This window comes from Camelina sativa, chromosome 20, assembly GCF_000633955.1.
Source record: "Camelina sativa cultivar DH55 chromosome 20, Cs, whole genome shotgun sequence".
Classification (NCBI taxonomy): Eukaryota; Viridiplantae; Streptophyta; class Magnoliopsida; order Brassicales; family Brassicaceae; genus Camelina; species Camelina sativa.
The window spans coordinates 3,313,815-3,333,148 of record NC_025704.1 but is presented as its reverse complement, the minus strand read 5'-3'; the positions used below and the strand labels follow the sequence as shown (position 1 = coordinate 3,333,148).

The 19,334-nt window shown below is 34.7% G+C and overlaps 6 protein-coding genes across 6 annotated transcripts; 2 read left to right on the top strand and 4 right to left on the bottom strand.

Moving 5' to 3' along the window:
• Positions 7,462-8,307, bottom strand: LOC104769008. Its single transcript, XM_010493123.1, has 2 exons — positions 8,142-8,307; positions 7,462-8,025 (listed from the first exon to the last, which is right to left on the bottom strand). Exons 1-2 carry the CDS (start codon positions 8,235-8,237, stop codon positions 7,648-7,650), a joined length of 474 nt encoding a protein of 157 aa, XP_010491425.1. The 5' UTR covers positions 8,238-8,307; the 3' UTR covers positions 7,462-7,647.
• On the top strand, positions 8,506-9,222 carry LOC104769007 (mitochondrial import receptor subunit TOM5 homolog). The gene is made up of 2 exons (XM_019242066.1): positions 8,506-8,706; positions 9,001-9,222. The coding sequence occupies exons 1-2, from the start codon at positions 8,620-8,622 to the stop codon at positions 9,079-9,081; spliced, it is 168 nt and encodes a 55-aa protein (XP_019097611.1). The 5' UTR covers positions 8,506-8,619; the 3' UTR covers positions 9,082-9,222.
• LOC104769006 (glycerophosphodiester phosphodiesterase GDPD6-like) lies at positions 9,344-11,578 on the top strand. Its single transcript, XM_010493121.2, has 8 exons — positions 9,344-9,781; positions 9,896-10,077; positions 10,143-10,326; positions 10,419-10,493; positions 10,573-10,682; positions 10,764-10,982; positions 11,072-11,227; positions 11,310-11,578. The coding sequence occupies exons 1-8, from the start codon at positions 9,769-9,771 to the stop codon at positions 11,484-11,486; spliced, it is 1,116 nt and encodes a 371-aa protein (XP_010491423.1). The 5' UTR covers positions 9,344-9,768; the 3' UTR covers positions 11,487-11,578.
• LOC104772160 lies at positions 12,691-14,124 on the bottom strand. The gene is made up of 5 exons (XM_010496804.2): positions 14,058-14,124; positions 13,470-13,555; positions 13,150-13,379; positions 12,978-13,079; positions 12,691-12,862 (listed from the first exon to the last, which is right to left on the bottom strand). Exons 1-5 carry the CDS (start codon positions 14,070-14,072, stop codon positions 12,795-12,797), a joined length of 501 nt encoding a protein of 166 aa, XP_010495106.2. The 5' UTR covers positions 14,073-14,124; the 3' UTR covers positions 12,691-12,794.
• Positions 14,381-16,351, bottom strand: LOC104769005 (PLASMODESMATA CALLOSE-BINDING PROTEIN 2-like). Its single transcript, XM_010493120.2, has 4 exons — positions 16,012-16,351; positions 15,643-15,882; positions 15,461-15,494; positions 14,381-14,870 (listed from the first exon to the last, which is right to left on the bottom strand). Exons 1-4 carry the CDS (start codon positions 16,061-16,063, stop codon positions 14,594-14,596), a joined length of 603 nt encoding a protein of 200 aa, XP_010491422.1. The 5' UTR covers positions 16,064-16,351; the 3' UTR covers positions 14,381-14,593.
• Positions 16,760-19,082, bottom strand: LOC104769003 (flavonoid 3'-monooxygenase-like). Its single transcript, XM_010493119.2, has 4 exons — positions 18,538-19,082; positions 17,773-18,213; positions 17,506-17,676; positions 16,760-17,431 (listed from the first exon to the last, which is right to left on the bottom strand). Exons 1-4 carry the CDS (start codon positions 18,973-18,975, stop codon positions 16,952-16,954), a joined length of 1,530 nt encoding a protein of 509 aa, XP_010491421.1. The 5' UTR covers positions 18,976-19,082; the 3' UTR covers positions 16,760-16,951.

Here is a 19,334-nt window from a genome sequence, read left to right as displayed (position 1 = left end):
TCTTCAGCAAACGAGTTCTTCTACTTGTGGATGAAAGGGTTAGAGAAATTCCCAAATGATAATTTCTACTGATATTTGATATTTTAAAAGTCTTATATATTAGATTACTAACACAATTTATCAATTTTTGAAGGGTGACACAATTGAGGTGGCCTTTGTTCCAACAACACTGAAAAAGCTCCAGAAGTATATTTATGAGGGTAAATGGTATGAGATTAGGACTTTCAAAATCATCGATCCAACCCTAAGGGAGAGGAATACTCATCATCCTTTCCAAATCAAGTTTACGGAAGAATCAACCATGAATCAATTGGAATCAGTAAATTCGAAAAACTATTTCCGATTCGAAGATTTGGGTGATATATATCGTTCAAGAATCCATCATCCCATTTCTTTTGGTACGTTTTAAATATACGGTTTAAAAAAAATTCAATTATACCCTGTGGATAAAGATTTTTACTATCTTTGAGTTGTTTAATCTTTAGACTTTTAATAATTTTGGAACTTTGTGGATTGGTCCCTCCCATATAAAGTACAAATATAGAACTTATACATAAGTAGTTTTATGTGGATGATAGATTCAGAAACAATTATTCTTAGATATTGCTATCTTTGTGTTGGTGAATCTTTATACTTTACATAATTTTAGAACTTTGAGAATTGGTTCTTCCCATATAAAAGTACAAACAGAACTTAGAAACTAAATAGTTTTATGTATATGATAGATTTGGAAACAATTTTTCATCTTTTTGAAATAAAAAAATGTCTTTTTATGGCAAAAAATAGATGTTTGCGGATGTGTAGTAGCTGTAACTGACAACAGAGAACATGCTGGCGAAGTTGTTTTCACGCTATTAAATGGCAGGTAAGACACATTTATTCCACATTTGATGTTGCTAAGATTTTTAAGTCTCACTCTTTAAAAAATGTTTGTATTAACTTCATCTGTAGGTATGAATCTATCAAGTGCCGTGCAGTAAACAACTATGCTACCCTTTTCATGTATTCATGGGAGTCGTCAGGATGCCATCTCACATATCGTAACGAACCAGTGTTTTGTGTTCTGCGTTTCTGGAGGGTTGGAGAGTATGAAGGTATGACTGTTAATAGGACTTACAAGTTTTAATAAATGTTAAAGACTATCTATTTTCTATACTCATTTACAAAACTTTTATAACACTTTAAACATCTCTAGGTGAACCGTGTATTGAAAACACATTGGCCTCCTCCAAGATCTTTTTAAAACCGGATTTTGAAGGTCTTGAGTATCACAAGACTATGTAAGTTTAAATGTTTATTAATACTATGTAGTATATCATGCTAGGGTTTAACTTATGAATTTGCTTTCTATATTTCTATAGCTTCAAAAAAAAAATATAAAAGTTTACATATTTATTAGAATAATATATATTTAATAAATGAGTCCATTTTTAAAAAAGTGAAATAAAATTCTTAAGGTACAACTTAACTGCTAATTTAGTATAATTCTAAAAATAGCAACCAATTAATCTATTAGTTTAATTATTGATAAAATTCCGACTTACCTATCTTCAAGAAACAAAAATTTAAAAGGTTTGAAACAATTGTTCTATATTGGTAAAAACATTATTTCTTAAAAAGTCTTATAAACCTATTATATGGAAGACAAAAATAATCAGACGACAGTATCCATCACCATAGAATATTCTTAACTAAGAATATATAGTCATGTACAGTATTGTAAATAGATGAGTTTCAAATGATACTATTTAAGAATATAATGTCTCTAGCTAAAACTCAAGTAAGACTTCTAATTAATTGTCATCTATTTTGTAATATGAATATTCCTCATATTTTTATTGCAGTAACAACTTTAATTCAAGCAAATTGTATAATTGAATATAGTGCATTATAAATATGAATTAATCAATTATGTATTATAGTTTCGATTAAAAAAATTATTATATTATCAAAATTAACCAATGCATGTATGGATGCAAGGACAAAAAAAAAAGTGTTATTCTCAAAGTCTTAGCATTGATTAACATCAAATATACCGACTATAAAAAATACTACTAATCTGTAATTATAATCATAATTATACCTATTAAAATTATAAATACTAAAAAAAAAAAAAAAAGACACTAAAACGATTAAGACGCAACGCTACGTTTAATCGTGACTGTTTATATTCTTACAAATCCGAAATCCCATTTTCGTCTTCGAAAACAGTGAAGCAAGAGTAAGAAACCCTAATTTGGTAAAATCATGAGAATCGATTACATTTCTGATCTTCATCGAGGACGAACGAACTGGTGTATTCACGCTAAAGTCTTGAATTCTTGGCATGTCACCGAGTTCTTCACAAAACGAGTTCTTCTTCTTGTGGATACGAAGGTTAGAGCAATTAATCGAAAATCGTTTTTACATAAATCTTTATTTTAATAGTGTTTATATGCTAGATTACTCACACGATTTTAAACAAACCTTGAAGGGTGACACGATTGAGGTCGCCTTTGTCCCAACTATACTTAAAAAGCTCCGGAAGTATATTTATGAGGGCGAATGGTATCAGATTCGAAATTTCCAAATCATCAATCCAACCCTCAGGGAGAGGAATACTCATCATCCTTTTCAGATCAAGTTTACGGATGATTCAACCATGTTCCCGCTCGAATCAATCAACTCCAAAAATTACTTCCGATTCGAAGATTTGGATGATATATATCGTGGAAGGATCAATCATCACATATCTTTCGGTACGTTTTTCGAAATTTAATTGTAATTTATTTATTTTAACATAGTATAACCAAATTGGAATGGATTGTTTTTTAGTTTTGTGTTGAGTTATCTAGAAACTCTAAAAGAATTTTGGAACTTTGTGTATTGGTACCTCAATAGAAAAGTACAAATTGAACTTTTACCAAAAGCTTTGGATACAAACATTCTAAAAATATTCTTGACTTTTTCCAAAAATAGATGTTTGCGGATGTATAGTAGCTGTTGATGACAGAAGAAATCATGGAAATGGTGTTTCTGAAGTTGTTTTAACACTATTAAATGGCAGGTAAGTCACATTTATTGCATCTTTACTCATATTAAGATTTATAAGTCTGACTTTATTTTGTAGAGTGTAACAAGTATATTCATTTGTAGGAATGAAACTGTAAAGTGTCGTGCAATGGATTACTATGCTAACCTTTTCATGTCTTCATGGGTGTCAACTGGATGCCATCTCACATATCAAACTGAACCGGTGTTTTGTGTACTGCGTTTCTGGAGGGTTGGAGAGTATGAAGGTATGTACTATTAATAGAACTTGCTAGATTGTAAAAATTCTTAAGAGTAGGTTGTATACTCATCTAAATAATCTTTTTAACACTTAAAACATTCCTAGGTGAGCCGTGTATTGTAAACACATTGGCCTCCTCCAAGATCTATTTAAAACCGGAGTTTGTAGGACTTGAGAATCACAAGGCTATGTAAGTTTTTAATGTTCAAAAATATCAAGTGGTGTATCATGTTAGGGTCTAACTTATGGATGTGTTTTCTATTTTTTTAGCTCGGAATTTGCTGGACGTTATTACATTAAGCACATAATGCAGCATGAAGGGTAAACTGGAGAAGTTTAAGCTGAAGGCATATTTGTTAACAATCTTTTGTATATGCTAACTTTATAATTATTTTGAAGGTTTGTATGATCAAGTACTATAAACCCTTTTAAGGGTTGCTTTCCAAATTTTCTTGATGGTTTAAACGAAATATTAAATTATTCTGACCCAACTTCTATCTAATTTAAATTAACCAAATAATATAGATGAGGCTCAATGGATTTTTCCCATTTTGCAAATGGGCTTAACATTTTTTAAAACAAAATATTATATATTGAAAGTCCATTTAGAAATGTCAGATTAAAAGTTTAAAATACAAAATTAATTACAATTTTGAACATATTTAAAAAGAACACAAAACTAATTTAAAAATACGTTTTTTTTTTTGACATTTTAATTTTATTTAACTCTTGCCCGCACAAGCGTGCGGGTAACTCTCCTAGTTAATTAATATTCTAAGATTTTTGGGTTTTAGTCTTTTATTATAAGATATTGCTTAATGAGATGCTTCATGTATACTCTTTTATTTATTCGGTTGCTTTTGATTAATAAAATTATGGGAGAAACTTTCCAAAGTTGGTGATTCCAATTTCCATGATTTTGAGATTCTGCAATCATTGGAACATGCTCAATACATTCTTTCTTTCTTTCTTTCTTTTTCCATCAGCAGAAAAACATATCATAATCATCCGTACGATCTGTCCGATCTAAAGCTATAAAAGTGTAATTAATTAGTTTCCTATAATCTAAGACTTGGTAGGCAAGAAAAATATTAATTTTATTTAATGGAGGGCATTATAACCAGCGATTCATTTCTTTTTATTAGCTAGGATTTTACAGTTTGAATATCTTCTTCTATCTCCACCAAGAATCATATCACTATGAGATCTCTGCTTCTCTCGAGGCTTTGTCTTAGGAGGCAACCACCTCAGCTCGTAAATGTAAGATTATCTTCTCTTCTCTTCTCTTCTCTTCGTTAGTTAATTTGTTCTCTATAGCTTTCTTCTTCTTCTTCTTCTTCTGTTCATGTCTGATGATATTACTCTGCACTCTTGCAGAGACACCACCTCCGTGGCGTTCGATTCTTGTCGGAAACCCCTCTCTGTCACATCGTCGGGGCCGAACATTGTGGATCTACTCCCAGAGATGGGGATGTCGGTAAACTCGTCATTGGCGATTACAGTCATGAATCTTCTTCTTATGGAATTAAGGTTTTGGAAAAGAAGGTGCCAATGGATTTGATGAAAGCAACGGGAACGATAGGAGCATCTCATGGGTGGGTGGCTACTTTGAGAGACGGCGTTGTGCGTCTCCAGGATGATCTCAACCCAATTGCTTCGGATTCAGACCCGAAGCGAATCTCACTACCTCCTCTCGTAACTCTGCCTCATTGCCAAACACAATTCGTAACCAACGTTGCGATGTCCTCCTCTTCTCCTGAGGACGATGACTGCATCGTGGCCGTCAAGTTCCTGGGACCTCAGCTCAGCTTATGTAGGCCTGCTCGAAAAGACAGCTGGGTCAACATCAGAATCGAAGAAACTGAATTCTTCTCTTCCCGAGTTATGTATTCAAGGAGAGACAAGATGTTCTCCATGGTGGGTTCTGGAGGCGCACACACGGGATCCTGGGATCTTGGAGAGCATATGCACAAACCTAAGATAGTGTCTTTGGAGAGCTTCTTTAGACCTCTTCCTATGTTCTTTCAGTTAGACTTGCAAATACTAGATATGTGTTGCACGACGGAACACTTGGTGGAGTCAGGACCCACCGGAGAAATGTTTATGGTAAAGTCATTCATAGAGAGAAACATGGAAATGGAGAGGAGAATGGAAACGAAGCATTCAATGGTGTTTAAGCTCAACGAAACGGGAAGAGCTACATACACCGACGACATTGGAGATCTCTGTATTTTCCTGTCCAAGTCTGAAGCATTTTGTCTCAAGGCTAGCTCGTCTGGCCACTGCAGAAATACGATCTATTACATAGGGAACAACGAACGCGGAACACATAACCTCAAAAATAATGACAAGGATCGTATATTTACTCCTTACCCCGCGCCTTACTACATTCCACCTCAATCCTCCTCCTATTAGTACGCTTTCTACTTGCGCTTCCTATGATGGAAAACAAACTTTCCTATGATGTTCTGTTTTGTATCGAGTCCCTATTTCTCTCCTTATTATAGCGCTTTGAGAATAAAATCTATCATTTCGTTTTGTGTTTGAGATTATGATATTAGCTTCCAGTTCCAGATATTCCATCAAGTAAGCATGGTGAGAAAGTTGTGATTTGCTCTGTTTTGTTTTGACATCTTACTGGCTATCTACAACATGCTCTGTTTTCACATACGACATAAACCAATCCATCCGTAAAACTTGTTCATGGTTAAAAAAAAAACATGTTAGTAGCTTTCTATGAAACAAATGTTGACAAGCCTTTGAACATATTGGCACATGCTCTTTTAACTTCTTGAAAACATCTGATGGGTTTCCCGCAAGTCCACCAAGTTTAACAACCACCACACCACTAGGGTTAGGCGGCTAGCTTATGAGTTTTATAAGTTACACACACTACACACAATATATTTTTAATTATAATTATTTAATAGAAAAATACATTTACTCATTACAACCATTAGTTCAATATTCTCAATTAGGATCACTTTGTCATAATAATTTTTTTAATTTTATTCTTTACCATAATTCTTCATAGAAATATCTTATATTTATAATACTTTAAACAATATGTTTTGTAAAGTTGCGTCTATTCTACATAATATTTTTTGTTATAAGTTTTCATTTTGATGGTTTTGTTTTTAATAACAGTTTATGTTTAATTTTTATGTATTCAAACTATTCTATTATCTTCAAATCATTTCATAATGTATAATTTATTTTAAAATTAATTTTTTTTTCCTAAAGTACTTCCCCAACGACATCGCGGGGGTCTGAGTCCTAGTAATAGTGAGTGCTAATAATAATAATAATAATAATAATAATAACAATAATAATAATATCTATGTAATTAATAATAATAATAATCTAGTATTTACTCCTCCCGAGTCATGTATTCAGGGAGAGACAAGATGTTCTCCATGCTGGGTTCTGGAGGCGCACACATGGGATCCTGGGATCTTAGACATCATATGCACAAACCTAAGATATTGTCTTTGAGCTTCTTTACAACTCTTCCTGAGTTCTTTCAGTCAGAGTTGCAAATACTAGATTCGTGTAGCACGACGGAACACTTGGTGGAGTCACGACCCACCGGAGAAATCTTTATGGTAAAGACGTTCATAGAGAGAAACATGGAAATGGAGAGGAGAATGGAAACGAGGCATACAATGGTGTTTAAGCTAGACGAAATGGGAAGTGCTACATACACGGAAGACATTGGAGATCTCTGTATTTTCCTCTCCAAGTCTGAAGCATTTTGTCTGAAGGCTAGCTTGTCTGGCCACTGCAAAAATACCATCTATTACATAGAGAACAACGAACGTGGAACATTTAACCTCAAGAATAAGGAGAAGGATCGTATATTTATAACTTACCCCGCACCTTACTACATTCCACCTCAATCCTCCTCCTATTAGTACGCTTTCTACTTGTGCTTCCTATGATGGAAAACAAACTTTCCTATGATGTTCTGTTTTGTATCGAGTCCCTATTTCTCTCCTTATTATAGCGCTTTGAGAATAAAATCTATCATTTCGTTTTGTGTGTGAGATTATGATATCAGCTTCCAGTTCCAAATAATCCATCAAGTAAGCATGGTGAGAAAGTTGTGATTTGCTCTGTTTTGTTTTGACATCTTACTGGCTATCTACAACATGCTCTGTTTATAAGTTACACACACTACACCAGCTAAAAATTCAAAAGGTTTCTCTTGGATTTCTATATATGAAACCAATTTACATAGAAAAGACAGAACTGAGTTCAAATACACATAAGAATCCCCATCATAAAGTGTTCATCTTAAACGCATAAAAAGTCTCTTGCTACACGAGTCAATTTGATAAACAAAAAAACCCAACCGGTTTATCAAAACACCAATGCTAATCAGATTTCTGCAAATTGGAGACAAAACCAGAAGCAGCGAAAGCAGCAGAGCCACCAAGAACAGAGACCAAAGCCACAAGAACCTGAACCACCACTTCCCAAGTGTAATCTTCAGGAACAACATAGGCACAAACTGGTCCAAGAAGGAGCAAACCAAGGCTCAAAGTGAATAGCGTCCCAGGCGTTTCAGGGTTAGTGGCGGCAGACAAAACGCCGAACTCCTCGGCTTTGGTAAGCAATCCAAGACGCTCGATGGTCGACAGAGAGAAACCTGACTTCTCTGCTAAAGACAATAGCCCTGCTTTCTCGGCTTTGGTCAGAAGCTTGAGCTGCTCAACTCTTGTCAGTAGTTTCACCTGTTGAGTCGTTGTACTCTTTTCACACCCAAAAAAAAACATAAACATAAAAAATTCAATTAGATTTTAAGAAGATATTACAAAAAAAAAAAAAAGAGGGATCGAATCAATTCTGAATTGTGTGTTACGTTTACCTTCTTTGAGGATATGGTTCTTGTTGTAGATGGTGAAGGCTTCTTGTTCGCCATTGAATGCACTGTTAAAGACGAACAGATTAATTTAGCTGCCATTTTCTAAAAACTCTCTCTTGTCGAAGCTATTTTCTTTCAATGGAGGAACCGAACCAACCAACACCAAGAAGAGAGCACCTTGTAGATCACACGACCTTTGAAGATTGTGTTGTACACGTGTCTTTTTCTGGTTGGTTAACTCTTCTCCGGTTGAAATCAATCCAAATCACTCCGTTTTTAACCGGTTAGTATTTTTTTTTTTATTAGTAAAAGGTTAGTTTCGTAATTTAACGAACCCTAAACCCTTAATAGAATTGGAAGTGACCGACTAAAAAAATTTCCCGATCCCGTTTATTAAAAGCCCTAGCTTTTGTCTCCGAGAGAACCCAGACGAGATCAAACAAGTTTCGATTTTTTTTTTTTTTTTGGGGTAGCAGCAACAATGGCGAACAATGTTGTATCATTCGACAAGCTTAAAGCTTTCTGGCACTCTGAGGTTCACGACGAACAAAAATGGGCTGTTAACATGGTAATCAACTTATCTTACCTTTTACCTTGTCTTCTTTTAGGTTTCGATTGAGCATCGCAGTCGATTTCCTTTGAATGTCGGTTTAGGGTTTCCGAATTGATTCAATTGAGAGTAAAAGTTTGATTCTTTTGTATGTTTCGAGATGCCAAATTAGTTGTTGTGAGCTAATCTTTATATCTCTGTGTCTTTTATAAGAAATCAGAATTTGGGTAAGAGATTTAGGGTTTATTAATCTCACAAGTTCATGTTTGGATCAGAATCCTCATAGGAATTTTTTTTTTTGTTTGGATGCAGAAACTTTTGAGAGCACTTGGTATGTTTGCAGGAGGAGTCTTCCTGATGCGTAACTATGGTGAACTCATGGGAGGAATTTGAGAAGAATGGAGAGGAGCTTCTCTCTCTCTCTCTCTCTTAGTTTATCACTTTGTCTCAGCTCTTTATATTTCTACTCTAGAATTGGTGTACTCTGAATTCATCTATGTGATAAGATTCAAGATTTGTGTCTTGTGTTTTCTCTGTCTCGGATTCTATAATATATGATGCTAAAAGAGTTTATTTTTCCATCTAATACAAACAACTTCGGAATTGCAATATTATCATTCAACCATAGAGGTTTTTACAAATTTGGCTTGTCATGATCTGACAAGCGATAGGATCCAAGCAGGCACATACGTAGTTAACAAAGGATCAGAAAGTGAGAACAGAGATGCTTTCTTTACATTACAAACTGCAACTTCATTGCATTGTTCTCAACTTACCTTAATGGTCTGCATCTTTTTATCACCGAATTATGTTTTCATATCTGTCTTATGTATGATCTCCACTTACTCTAAAACTCTAAGAATAAAGTATTCTTTCAAACAAGGATATATGCTGCAATCGAAAACAAGAGTTTACTTACCTTTTATTTGATATCTCAGTGGAATATTCCTACTTATGCTGATTGGGTTGTTGCGATTTTTTGGCAAAATCTTTTACACCTTGAGATAAGCTGGTCTATCTATATAATGTTTCGATGCATGCAGGTTTGGTAGTTGAAGGAATTTCCAGTTCTATTGAGTCATGGGCTTCAACTGTAAGTGTCAAATCTCCAACATGATAGAGTTCTTGGGATGTTTCTAGCTAAACTTGGATTGTTTATATGTCTAAAGATTTCTAATTTTGATTCTTCGTTTAAGCAATTTTGCAGATCTTCTACCGTTGCTTTTACTGTCATTGTTGGTTGCTGATTGTGCCTCGAGGACATTGTATCGTCTCCCAAGTGAAGCAAAACATGCAACCAAGAAACCGCTTCAGACTTCTCGTCCTTATAACCTTGCACACAGAGGATCAAACGGAGAGTTCCCTGAAGAAACTGCTCCTGCATATATGGTACTGGATCTCTATACAAAAGTTTCTACCTTTACACTACTTTTGTCCCGGTTTCAGAAGGTTGTTTTTTGATTGCAGAGGGTGCAGATTTCATAGAAACAGATATTTTATCAACAAAAGACGGTGTTCTGATATGTCATCACGATGTTAATCTCGATGATACAACCGATGTTGCAGACCATAAGGAGTTTGCTGACCGTAAGAGAACTTATGAAGTCCAAGGAATGAACATGACCGGCTTCTTCACTGGTAACATCTCTTTAGTAATAATACATTTTTTCAGGGTTATTTACTTATTTATTTCAAATTTTAACGATGAGACTGAAAATGCCCAATAACAGTTGATTTTACTCTCAAAGAACTGAAAACACTTGGTGCAAAGCAGAGGTATCCTTTCAGGGATCAACAGTACAATGGTAAAATCTTTTCTGGTGTTACACATTTTGAGATGTACTGTTGCACAATGAATTCTAAACGAGTTATTTGGTATCTCAGGTAAATTTCCGATTATTACCTTCGACGAGTATATTTCGATAGCACTGGATGCACCTAGAGTAGTTGGGATATATCCAGAGATCAAAAATCCGGTTTTCATGAATCAGCAAGTAAGCAAACCATAATCTTAGCCTTCAACTTTTAGTCACTAAATGGAGAAGTCGTTATATGGTTTTTGGAAACGTATGCAGGTGAAATGGGCGGATGGTAAAAAAATTGAGGATAAATTTGTGGAAACATTGAAGAAATATGGATACAAAGGCTCATATATGTCTGAAGATTGGTTAAAGCAGCCAATATTTATTCAGTCTTTTGCTGCAACTTCGCTTGTTTACATTTCAAGCATGATTGACTCACCAAAATTGTTCTTGATCGACGATGTCACCATTCTAACAGAAGACACCAATAAGGTCTTTTACATATTTACTTTCTTCCTCCTAATTTTGTTTTCAAATCAATCAGAATGGCTTTATAATAAGATAAATGAATGTGAATGCAGACATACGCGGAGATTACATCAGACGCATATTTAGATTACATTAAACCGTATGTAGTTGGGATTGGTCCATGGAAAGACACAATTGTGCCTGTGAACAACAACCGTCTCATGACGCCAACAGATTTAGTTGCAAGAGCACATTCGCGTAATCTTCAGGTATGTATGTGTGTAGAACTTAAAGTTCTGTCTCTGGCTATCATCTTGCATTAAACTTCACGTTGAATAATGTTTTTGCTAGGTACATCCATACACATACCGTAATGAGAACCAGTTTCTGCATTTAGATTTTAATCAAGACGCATATCAAGAGTATGATTATTGGCTCAATAAGATAGGTGTTGATGGTTTGTTCACTGATTTCACCGGAAGTCTACACAATTACCAGGAATTGAGGACTCCTTTGCCAAAGCAATAGTGACGACTCTCTCCCAGTTGGATTTGTTCTTTTATTTGCATTCTTAAGCTAGTTTATGTTCTGTTAGTAATATTTTGTAGAACCCTTGGAACTTTTCATGTTCTTCAATATTATAATAAATTGCTTCCACTTTTAATAAATAGGTCTCAGAATTGATTGTTTCAACACTTCCACTTTTAGAGATATAGTTATAGTTTGAAAATACAACATTATAATTTTTCTATATAAATGACCTTTAGGAGAAAGATATGTTATTATATTACTTTATATATATATATATATATGTAAATTTACATGATTATTAATTTATAATATTATTGGGACCATATTTTACATGGGGATTTTAAAAAAATTATTATCTTATTATCTTATCGAATTTTGTTACTTTTTACACTGGCCCGACTTGGGACCAGCAAAATTTATTAATTTATAGTGTTTATTAATTTATAGAGTATTAATTAATAGAGGTTTTACTGTATGTATATCAAATTTTTAATTAATAGAATTAATTAATGATTTAAGATATTTTGAAAATGAAACTAAACAATCTAAAAAAATGAAGGTAAAGTGCCACCATATTTACTCAAATGGTAATAATGTGCTTGCAGAAGCTAAAGACAAAGATGTAATTAAGCTCATAAAAAAAGAAATGACAATATTCAAAAAGTTTAAATAAATAAAGAAGTATTTTCTCTTTTTTTTTTAATGGAAAACCTTGTTAATGTTACAAAAGAAAAGGTTTCATTATAAATTGAAACAATAACAAAATAAAATAATCGACAATTTGACACAAACTTTAAAAATTTAAGTAACTATATATTTTAAAAATTTGGTAAATGATGATAAGTTTTATTTATTTTTTGGAATTTGAGAAATATAACTAATGGTTAACAAAATAAAATTTGACATATATTTTGTGTTTATAACAATAATATGAAATAATAATTCTAACGGTCACTTATGAAAACCGCGGGATAATCTAAAATTCAGTTTAGTTTTATCATTTAAAATAATATTAAAATCCGCGAAATTTAAATGTGGAAAAAGTAAATGCTAAAACCAAACACAAATTTTCAGGATTAAACATATAAAATATGATGAAATCAAAACAGTGAGTTTATTAATTAACAAGATATAAAGTAAGAATGAGGAATGTCAATGTGATCAAGTCACATGTCAGTAAAGTCCAATCTTACCTATCTTAATTGTAAGTAACTTGAGATCCAAGAAAAATAAAACCCAAAAAAACTTAGTTACAGATGCACTCACTTAAGCAACTACAGCAAACAAGCTCAGGAGAAAAATGTCTTAATCAATTCGATGAAATACACAAGGATGTGGGCTTTGAGGTCTTTGACGTTTAGTTTCTCCAATATCTCCTTATACAAAAAGAAACCAAAGAAATCACATTATAAACACACCAGCACAATATCATTATCTCTTTTTTTTTTTAACAGACATTGAATCAAATAAACAAATCATGGTTCTCACCTGCAAGCCGAAGCGTCCTACGTTTTTTTTTTGGAGAAGGTAAAGCCAAAACTTGTGGTCGATGTTTCTTGGTTGGAGATGTAACAGTGGTCACAAAAGAAGCTACCATAGAAAAAAAAATTAGGCACCTCGTGTAGATAAGTTGAAGGACTAAACATAAACTATAAATCACCTTTATCAGGACATGAATGTGACAGCAACATGAGTCCATGAAGAGGCTGATGAATTATAGAGTCCCCATCTGAAGTACTACGTTGAAGAACCGGTGTAGAAATTTCTTCCTTAACGTTACTAGATGAGTTGTCTTTAAGATCTGATATTTGTAAAAGGCGAGCTGGGGATCTGCACACTTCACATAGCCAAATGTGGGGGACAGATCGCAAACAGACTCTTGCGCAGTAGCTGCAGAGAGATACAGAACAGAAAGATCGAATGATAATCACAATAATCATGTAAAAGAGTGCTTAACAGGAATATACAAAGGAGTCATACATATGCTCTCTGACTTTTCTGCAACTGAAACAAGTCATAATGTAATCCTTAACGCCAACATCCCCACATACTTGACAAGGCTCCTCCTATATGTAACACACAAAAAAAAAAAACATCAAATAAAAATCAGAAGAAATTTTAATAAATCACAAATTTGATGTAAATCCTGACTTATAATGAAGTACGATGCATGATCATGCTTAACATTTTTTTCTGAATCTGTGGAATTTTCAAAAAGAACATCATAATAAAGACGATGGGTTCAATCTAACAGCATCCCTAGAATCTTGTAGTATTTGATGATGAGCCAATCAAACAGTTGTAAAATATTCTAAGCACTTCTTGAACAAGAAAAAAAAAAACAATTGTATTTTAGATGATAAATCAAGATTAATCCCAGTGTTGATCAACACAAAAAAAAATCAAGATTAATCAGATACTCTTTAAGGTTTTCACAACTCAAAATCATAGAGACTCGATCAAACTAAAGAAAGCCAATAAGCAGGCCACAAAACACACCCGATAATCAAAATATAAAAACATGAATCTTGAAATCGTTATTTAGTGAAAGGAGCGTGAGGATCTTACAATTAGATTCACCATAGTTTCTTCGTTTTCGTAAAGATCTTCCAATAGAGTTGTTTTTATAAATTTATTAGAGAAAAAAAGAAAAAGGGAAAAAGATTGATAGTCTTGAAGTAAAAGAAGAAGCGGTTTTATTAACAAAGTCATCATCAATTTAATGTTTATGTTCTGCTGAGGGAACACGCTAATTCAACCAGAGTGTTTTCATAACCAAACCAAAACCACATTTGAGATGCTTTTAATCACAGCGTTGAATTCGGATCACAAAAATGGAAATCTAATCAATGTGTTTTACTATTAGTTAAGTTCTAACTTCTCTGTCCCTATCCGAACGAAACCATAACTTTAAACCGTTTTAAAAAGATAAAGAATTCATACCAAACCATCTATAGTAGATTTGGTTTTACATTAAGAACCGTTTTCTTAAACCGGAAAATAAAAACCGAACCGAAATCCGGAATATAAAGACTCTCTCTAATACAACAAAACAATAACATAGATAACATTGGCTGCAAAGAAGAAAGGACAGCGATTCTTCTTCAGAGCATCATCAAGACAGACCACAAGCTGGTAAAGAGAAGGCTGTAGGAGTTACGGAGCGTGAAACCGGAGCTTTCGGTTGAGTAATCCGGGTTAAAACCGGTTTCTGTAGCATCAGTGACATTGCCTCCTAATAATCCGGTAGTTGGTGTGCCAGTGTATGGACTGTTTGAATTTCCACCGGGAAATGTGTTGATGCTGCTGCTGCTGCTGCTTCCTTTTGGACTGTTTTTGCCTGGCGTCACAGTGCTGCTGCTGCTGCTTCCACTCGAACCACTGTAAAATAAACAGTTATACTCTCATACTCATAATCAACCCTAATCCAATATTTTTTATCTTAATTAGGCCTTGATTGTTTTGTTTCCGTTTATAGTTAATACTTAATATTTATTTATTTTCCAAATAAAATCAAGTATAAGATTTTTTATTCATCATTAATGTGGTAACACAAAAAGGTGTCTGGATTCTTTTAGAAAAGTGTAGACCAAAGCAGATTAAAGCAACAAAATAAAACCATGTCAAATACACTAACGACTAATCATAGGTTCAAACTTTATAATCCCAAAGAAGGGGAAAGAAGGCAATTGAACTTTTGGATATGTGATCAGAAGTTTAGTAAAAAAAATAAAATAACAAAGTGCACTTTTGACCCAAATCAAGCTTTTTGTCCACTTTTTTTCTTTCCCACAAATAGGCATTAGAAGTTAGTTAATCCACAATTAAAGTATAGTAAATACAGTTAATCCACCATTAAATTAAAGTGTAGATTATTAAATACAGATGATAGTATCTTTTTGTTTGGCTCTCCTTCAATTTCTAGATAAAGCCATTAAGAGAGTAAATGTGTTGAAAGCAAAGAGCCGTACCTAGCACTTGAAGGGAATGCACATCCTGTATAGCCTGTGACAAAAAAGTTCACACATTAAAGAAAAGAATGCCAAAAAGATCTCAAAAGCTAGTCTCTACTTGAATCTCTAGTATACTCTAATCTTTAATACCATTTCTTGTAAGCCTAGTTACCAAAAGACCTTGGATCTGAGGAACTTACTGGGATCAGTGGTGGTAAGAGTAGCAGTACCGGTGAAGTTACAAGATTCAGAAGCTTGACCTTTCTTTTGAAAGAAGCTATTAACAGCATAGTTACAATGAGCTCTAACATTGTCAGGATTGAAGCAAGACCCTTTTGGGTGAGTTGGGTTACAGTCAGCTCCATTCCCACAGGCATAGTCTAACGTCCTTTGTAGCACTGAGTCACTAAGCCCTGTTTTGCACACACACCATGAGGCACCTATCAAAGTACCAAAAAAAAACAGAGGAGAGTAATGGTAAGGCGCAAGAACCTAAAGGCTTAGATTGAAACTGCGTTCCATAAAAATAAACACTTTAAGGGATAAGAGGGAAGAGTGAGTGTTCTTACTAGAATGACCAGCCATGAGGAGAGTGAGGAGATAGAGAACCAGAGCAGCCATGGATGGAGTCCAGATATACAAATGTCACTGTTAGGCTTGTTGAGAGGGAGAGAGAGAGAGATCTTGTGATAATTTTGGAGGAGAAGAAGAAAGAGATACGTTGCACAAAGAAACGAAGAGAAAAGAGAGAGAGAGAGAGAGAGTGCGATGCCAAGCAGTACTGGAGATTGAGAGTGACTACTTGTTCCGTGACTCTTGTTTCTTCTATAGCCCCTTCTTGAGTCAGCTTTTCCCATTATCGTAGCTCTCTGTGTGAACACACCCGAACTTGTAAGTACACCTTTTTGAAAATTTAAAATTAAAACAAACCTTTTGATGCTTATAAAGAGTTAGAAGTAATTAGGATTGAAGTACAACAAATTGATATAAAAAAAAGAGTAAGAAAGTAATTCAAGATGTAAACAGGTTATTCGGATGGTACAAAAAATTACTATTAGTAATTTTCTATTGTCTACAAAGATTTTACTATTTATAACTTATTGGAAAACGCCAAGTGATTGTATAATGTAACATGTGTTGCAGGAATGCAGAGTTGCAGGAATGCAGAGTTCCACCTATATATGAAATAATGGAAAAATTCTGATTTTGTTGGCCAAAAATATCTAGAATTTTAAATGCATGTGGTATTGTAAGGAAAATATTTTAATACAACTGTGGTACTGTAAAAAAAAAAAAGTGTTTTATTTTGCTCCAATGTGAAGAAAAAAACACACAATTACTGTTAAATTTAAAGTACATTATAGTAGTTACATTCGCAGTATTTGATTACTTGATTTGGCGTTACACTTTCATACATTAAGCTTACTCCGGATCAAATTACGCAATTTAAAACTTTTTAACTTCGCGCAAGCCCTATGTCTTGTGTGCGAGAAGCAAACTTAGATTTTTTTAACCCGACCCTAGTCCATAAACATTCGGAGCCAACCTTGGCTTAGGATGCACCACCAAAGGAACAGCTCTTTGCAGAGTAAGCCCATACTTCTCTTCCATATTCAGCTTCTCCGGCGTAACTCCTCCAGCCAACTCCCATTCAAATCCGTGAACCAATGTTGCCGTTAGCATCTGAATCGTGCGTAACCCTAAACTTAAACCAGCGCAGATTCTTCTCCCGGCTCCGAACGGTATAAGCTCGAAATCGCTTCCTTTCACATCAACACCAGCTTTTTCACCACCGGGTAAAAATCTCTCGGGTTTGAACGATAACGGGTCGGACCATTGATCAGGGTCACGGGCTATGGCCCATATGTTGGTTAACAGAGTCGATCCTTTCGGGATATGGTAACCGTTGATCTCACAGCTCTCTGCTGCGATGTGTGGTAACGAGAGTGGCGTTGGTGGATGAAGCCTAAAATTCTCTTTGATAACCGCCTGTTTAAAACCAGAACATTTTGCTTGTAAACCAAAAAATAATTCCAAATTCCCGGTTTAGAATGAACCGTTACCTGAAGGTAGGGAAGCTGAGAAATGTCTGACTCGCTAACGAGCCTGTCACGGCCCACTACGGAATCGAGTTCTTGTTGGGCTTTGGTCATTATATCCGGGTGACGGATAAGTTCAGCTATAGCCCAGTCAACCGTACTTGCTGACGTGTCAGTTCCAGCTGCAAACATGTTCTGTAATAATAGCAAAACAAAACCAAAATCAATATTTTTTTACTTATAAAAAGATCTTAAGAAATTAATAATTGTTATTAAGATACGATTACGAACCAATAGCAATGCTTTAATCTCAGTATCCGTTAAGCTTCCACCATCACCGTCAAAAGCAGTTCCTTTGAGAGAGATTAAAGTGCTAAGCATATCTGTATGCTTTTGATCTTGACCGTTCATCTCGTGCTCTTCTAGAATCGACGATAGAAAAGCGTCGAATCTCTTGTGTAATCGTTTCATTTTACCAGCTACGCCTTGTAAATCTAACCAGTCGAGTGACGGCACGAAATCTCCGATGTTCAACACTCCGGCTAGAGCCATCATCTCCGTCACCATTGATCGAAACTCTTCGGCTTTGTGATCGGCGTCGGCGCCGAATAGTCGCCGTCCGATCATCTCTCGACTAAGTGCGTTGACTACACACATGTTCACCAACTGGCCTAAATTCACGGCTTTCGTGCCTACTTGCGCTAGCTCCCGCGTCATTGTTGCAACCTCTTCCTGTAAAACTCAAATTTTACTCTGTTTTCCAACATAACCATTACGGAAGAATAATGAAAATAATCTAAAAGTCATATAACAATTAGAAGTTAGAACCTAATAATTTAACTAGGAATCAATTCAAAAAAATAAAAAATAACTAGGAAACTATAAACCAATGGATTCACTAATCTCTCCACCATTAGTAATTCTTCTCTCAGTTGATTAGTGCCATAGTTATAGTATATATATAGAAAATCAAAAACATAGAAATGACATGATCAAAAATTTACAGGTAAGCTATAGCGGTTAGAAAATGAGAATAACGTTTACAGTAGTTTTTACCTGTCGAACATGTTTGAAGTCTTCGAGAGCTTTAGCCGAAAAAAGATGAACAGAACTAATTTTTCTCAACATACGCCATCGTTGTCCGTAAGGCGCAAAGACAAGATCTTGGTAGTTGTAGGCCATGTGTTTGGCTCCTGAGTTAGGTGGCCTGCTAGCGAAGTTGGCGTCGTGGATTTTCAAGAACTGCTCGGCCACGGATTTAGAGGCGGCGACTACGACGTCTACGAAACCTAATCGGAGGTGGAGTATCGGACCGTAAGTGGTTACCATGGCGGCTAGAGTTTGATGGGGCTTGGGCCCCATGTGAGGGAGGTTGCCGATGATAGGCCATGGATTTGGGCCTGGTGGGAGGCGGGGGTTGCGGCGGCGAGAGAAAAGGAAGAGGAGGCAGAAGAGGACAGTGGCAAGGACTACCGTCAGGAAGAGAGTCGTCATAGTGTTTGGCTTTGAATGGTAAGTGAAAAATGAGGATTAACAAAGAAAGCTTTTTATAGAGAGGGGTGTTTTCTCTTGTAATCTTGTTTTTTTTCTCATAAGAATTAAATTTTATATATAAAAAGTTGGGTTACAATTTTATCTTTAAATCAAATCCATGCCTGTTTTTGAAAATAGTAAAATGATTTTTAAAGCAACAGATGTCTCTATGTTAAACATGTTTTCTTTAACAGATGTCTCTATTTTAACAAATGTCTCTATTTTAACAAGTGTCTCTATGTTAAAGATATTTTTTTAATTTAAATTGTTAAAATCATTCATTAATCATTTACTTTTTAAATGTATCTTTTCACTAATTT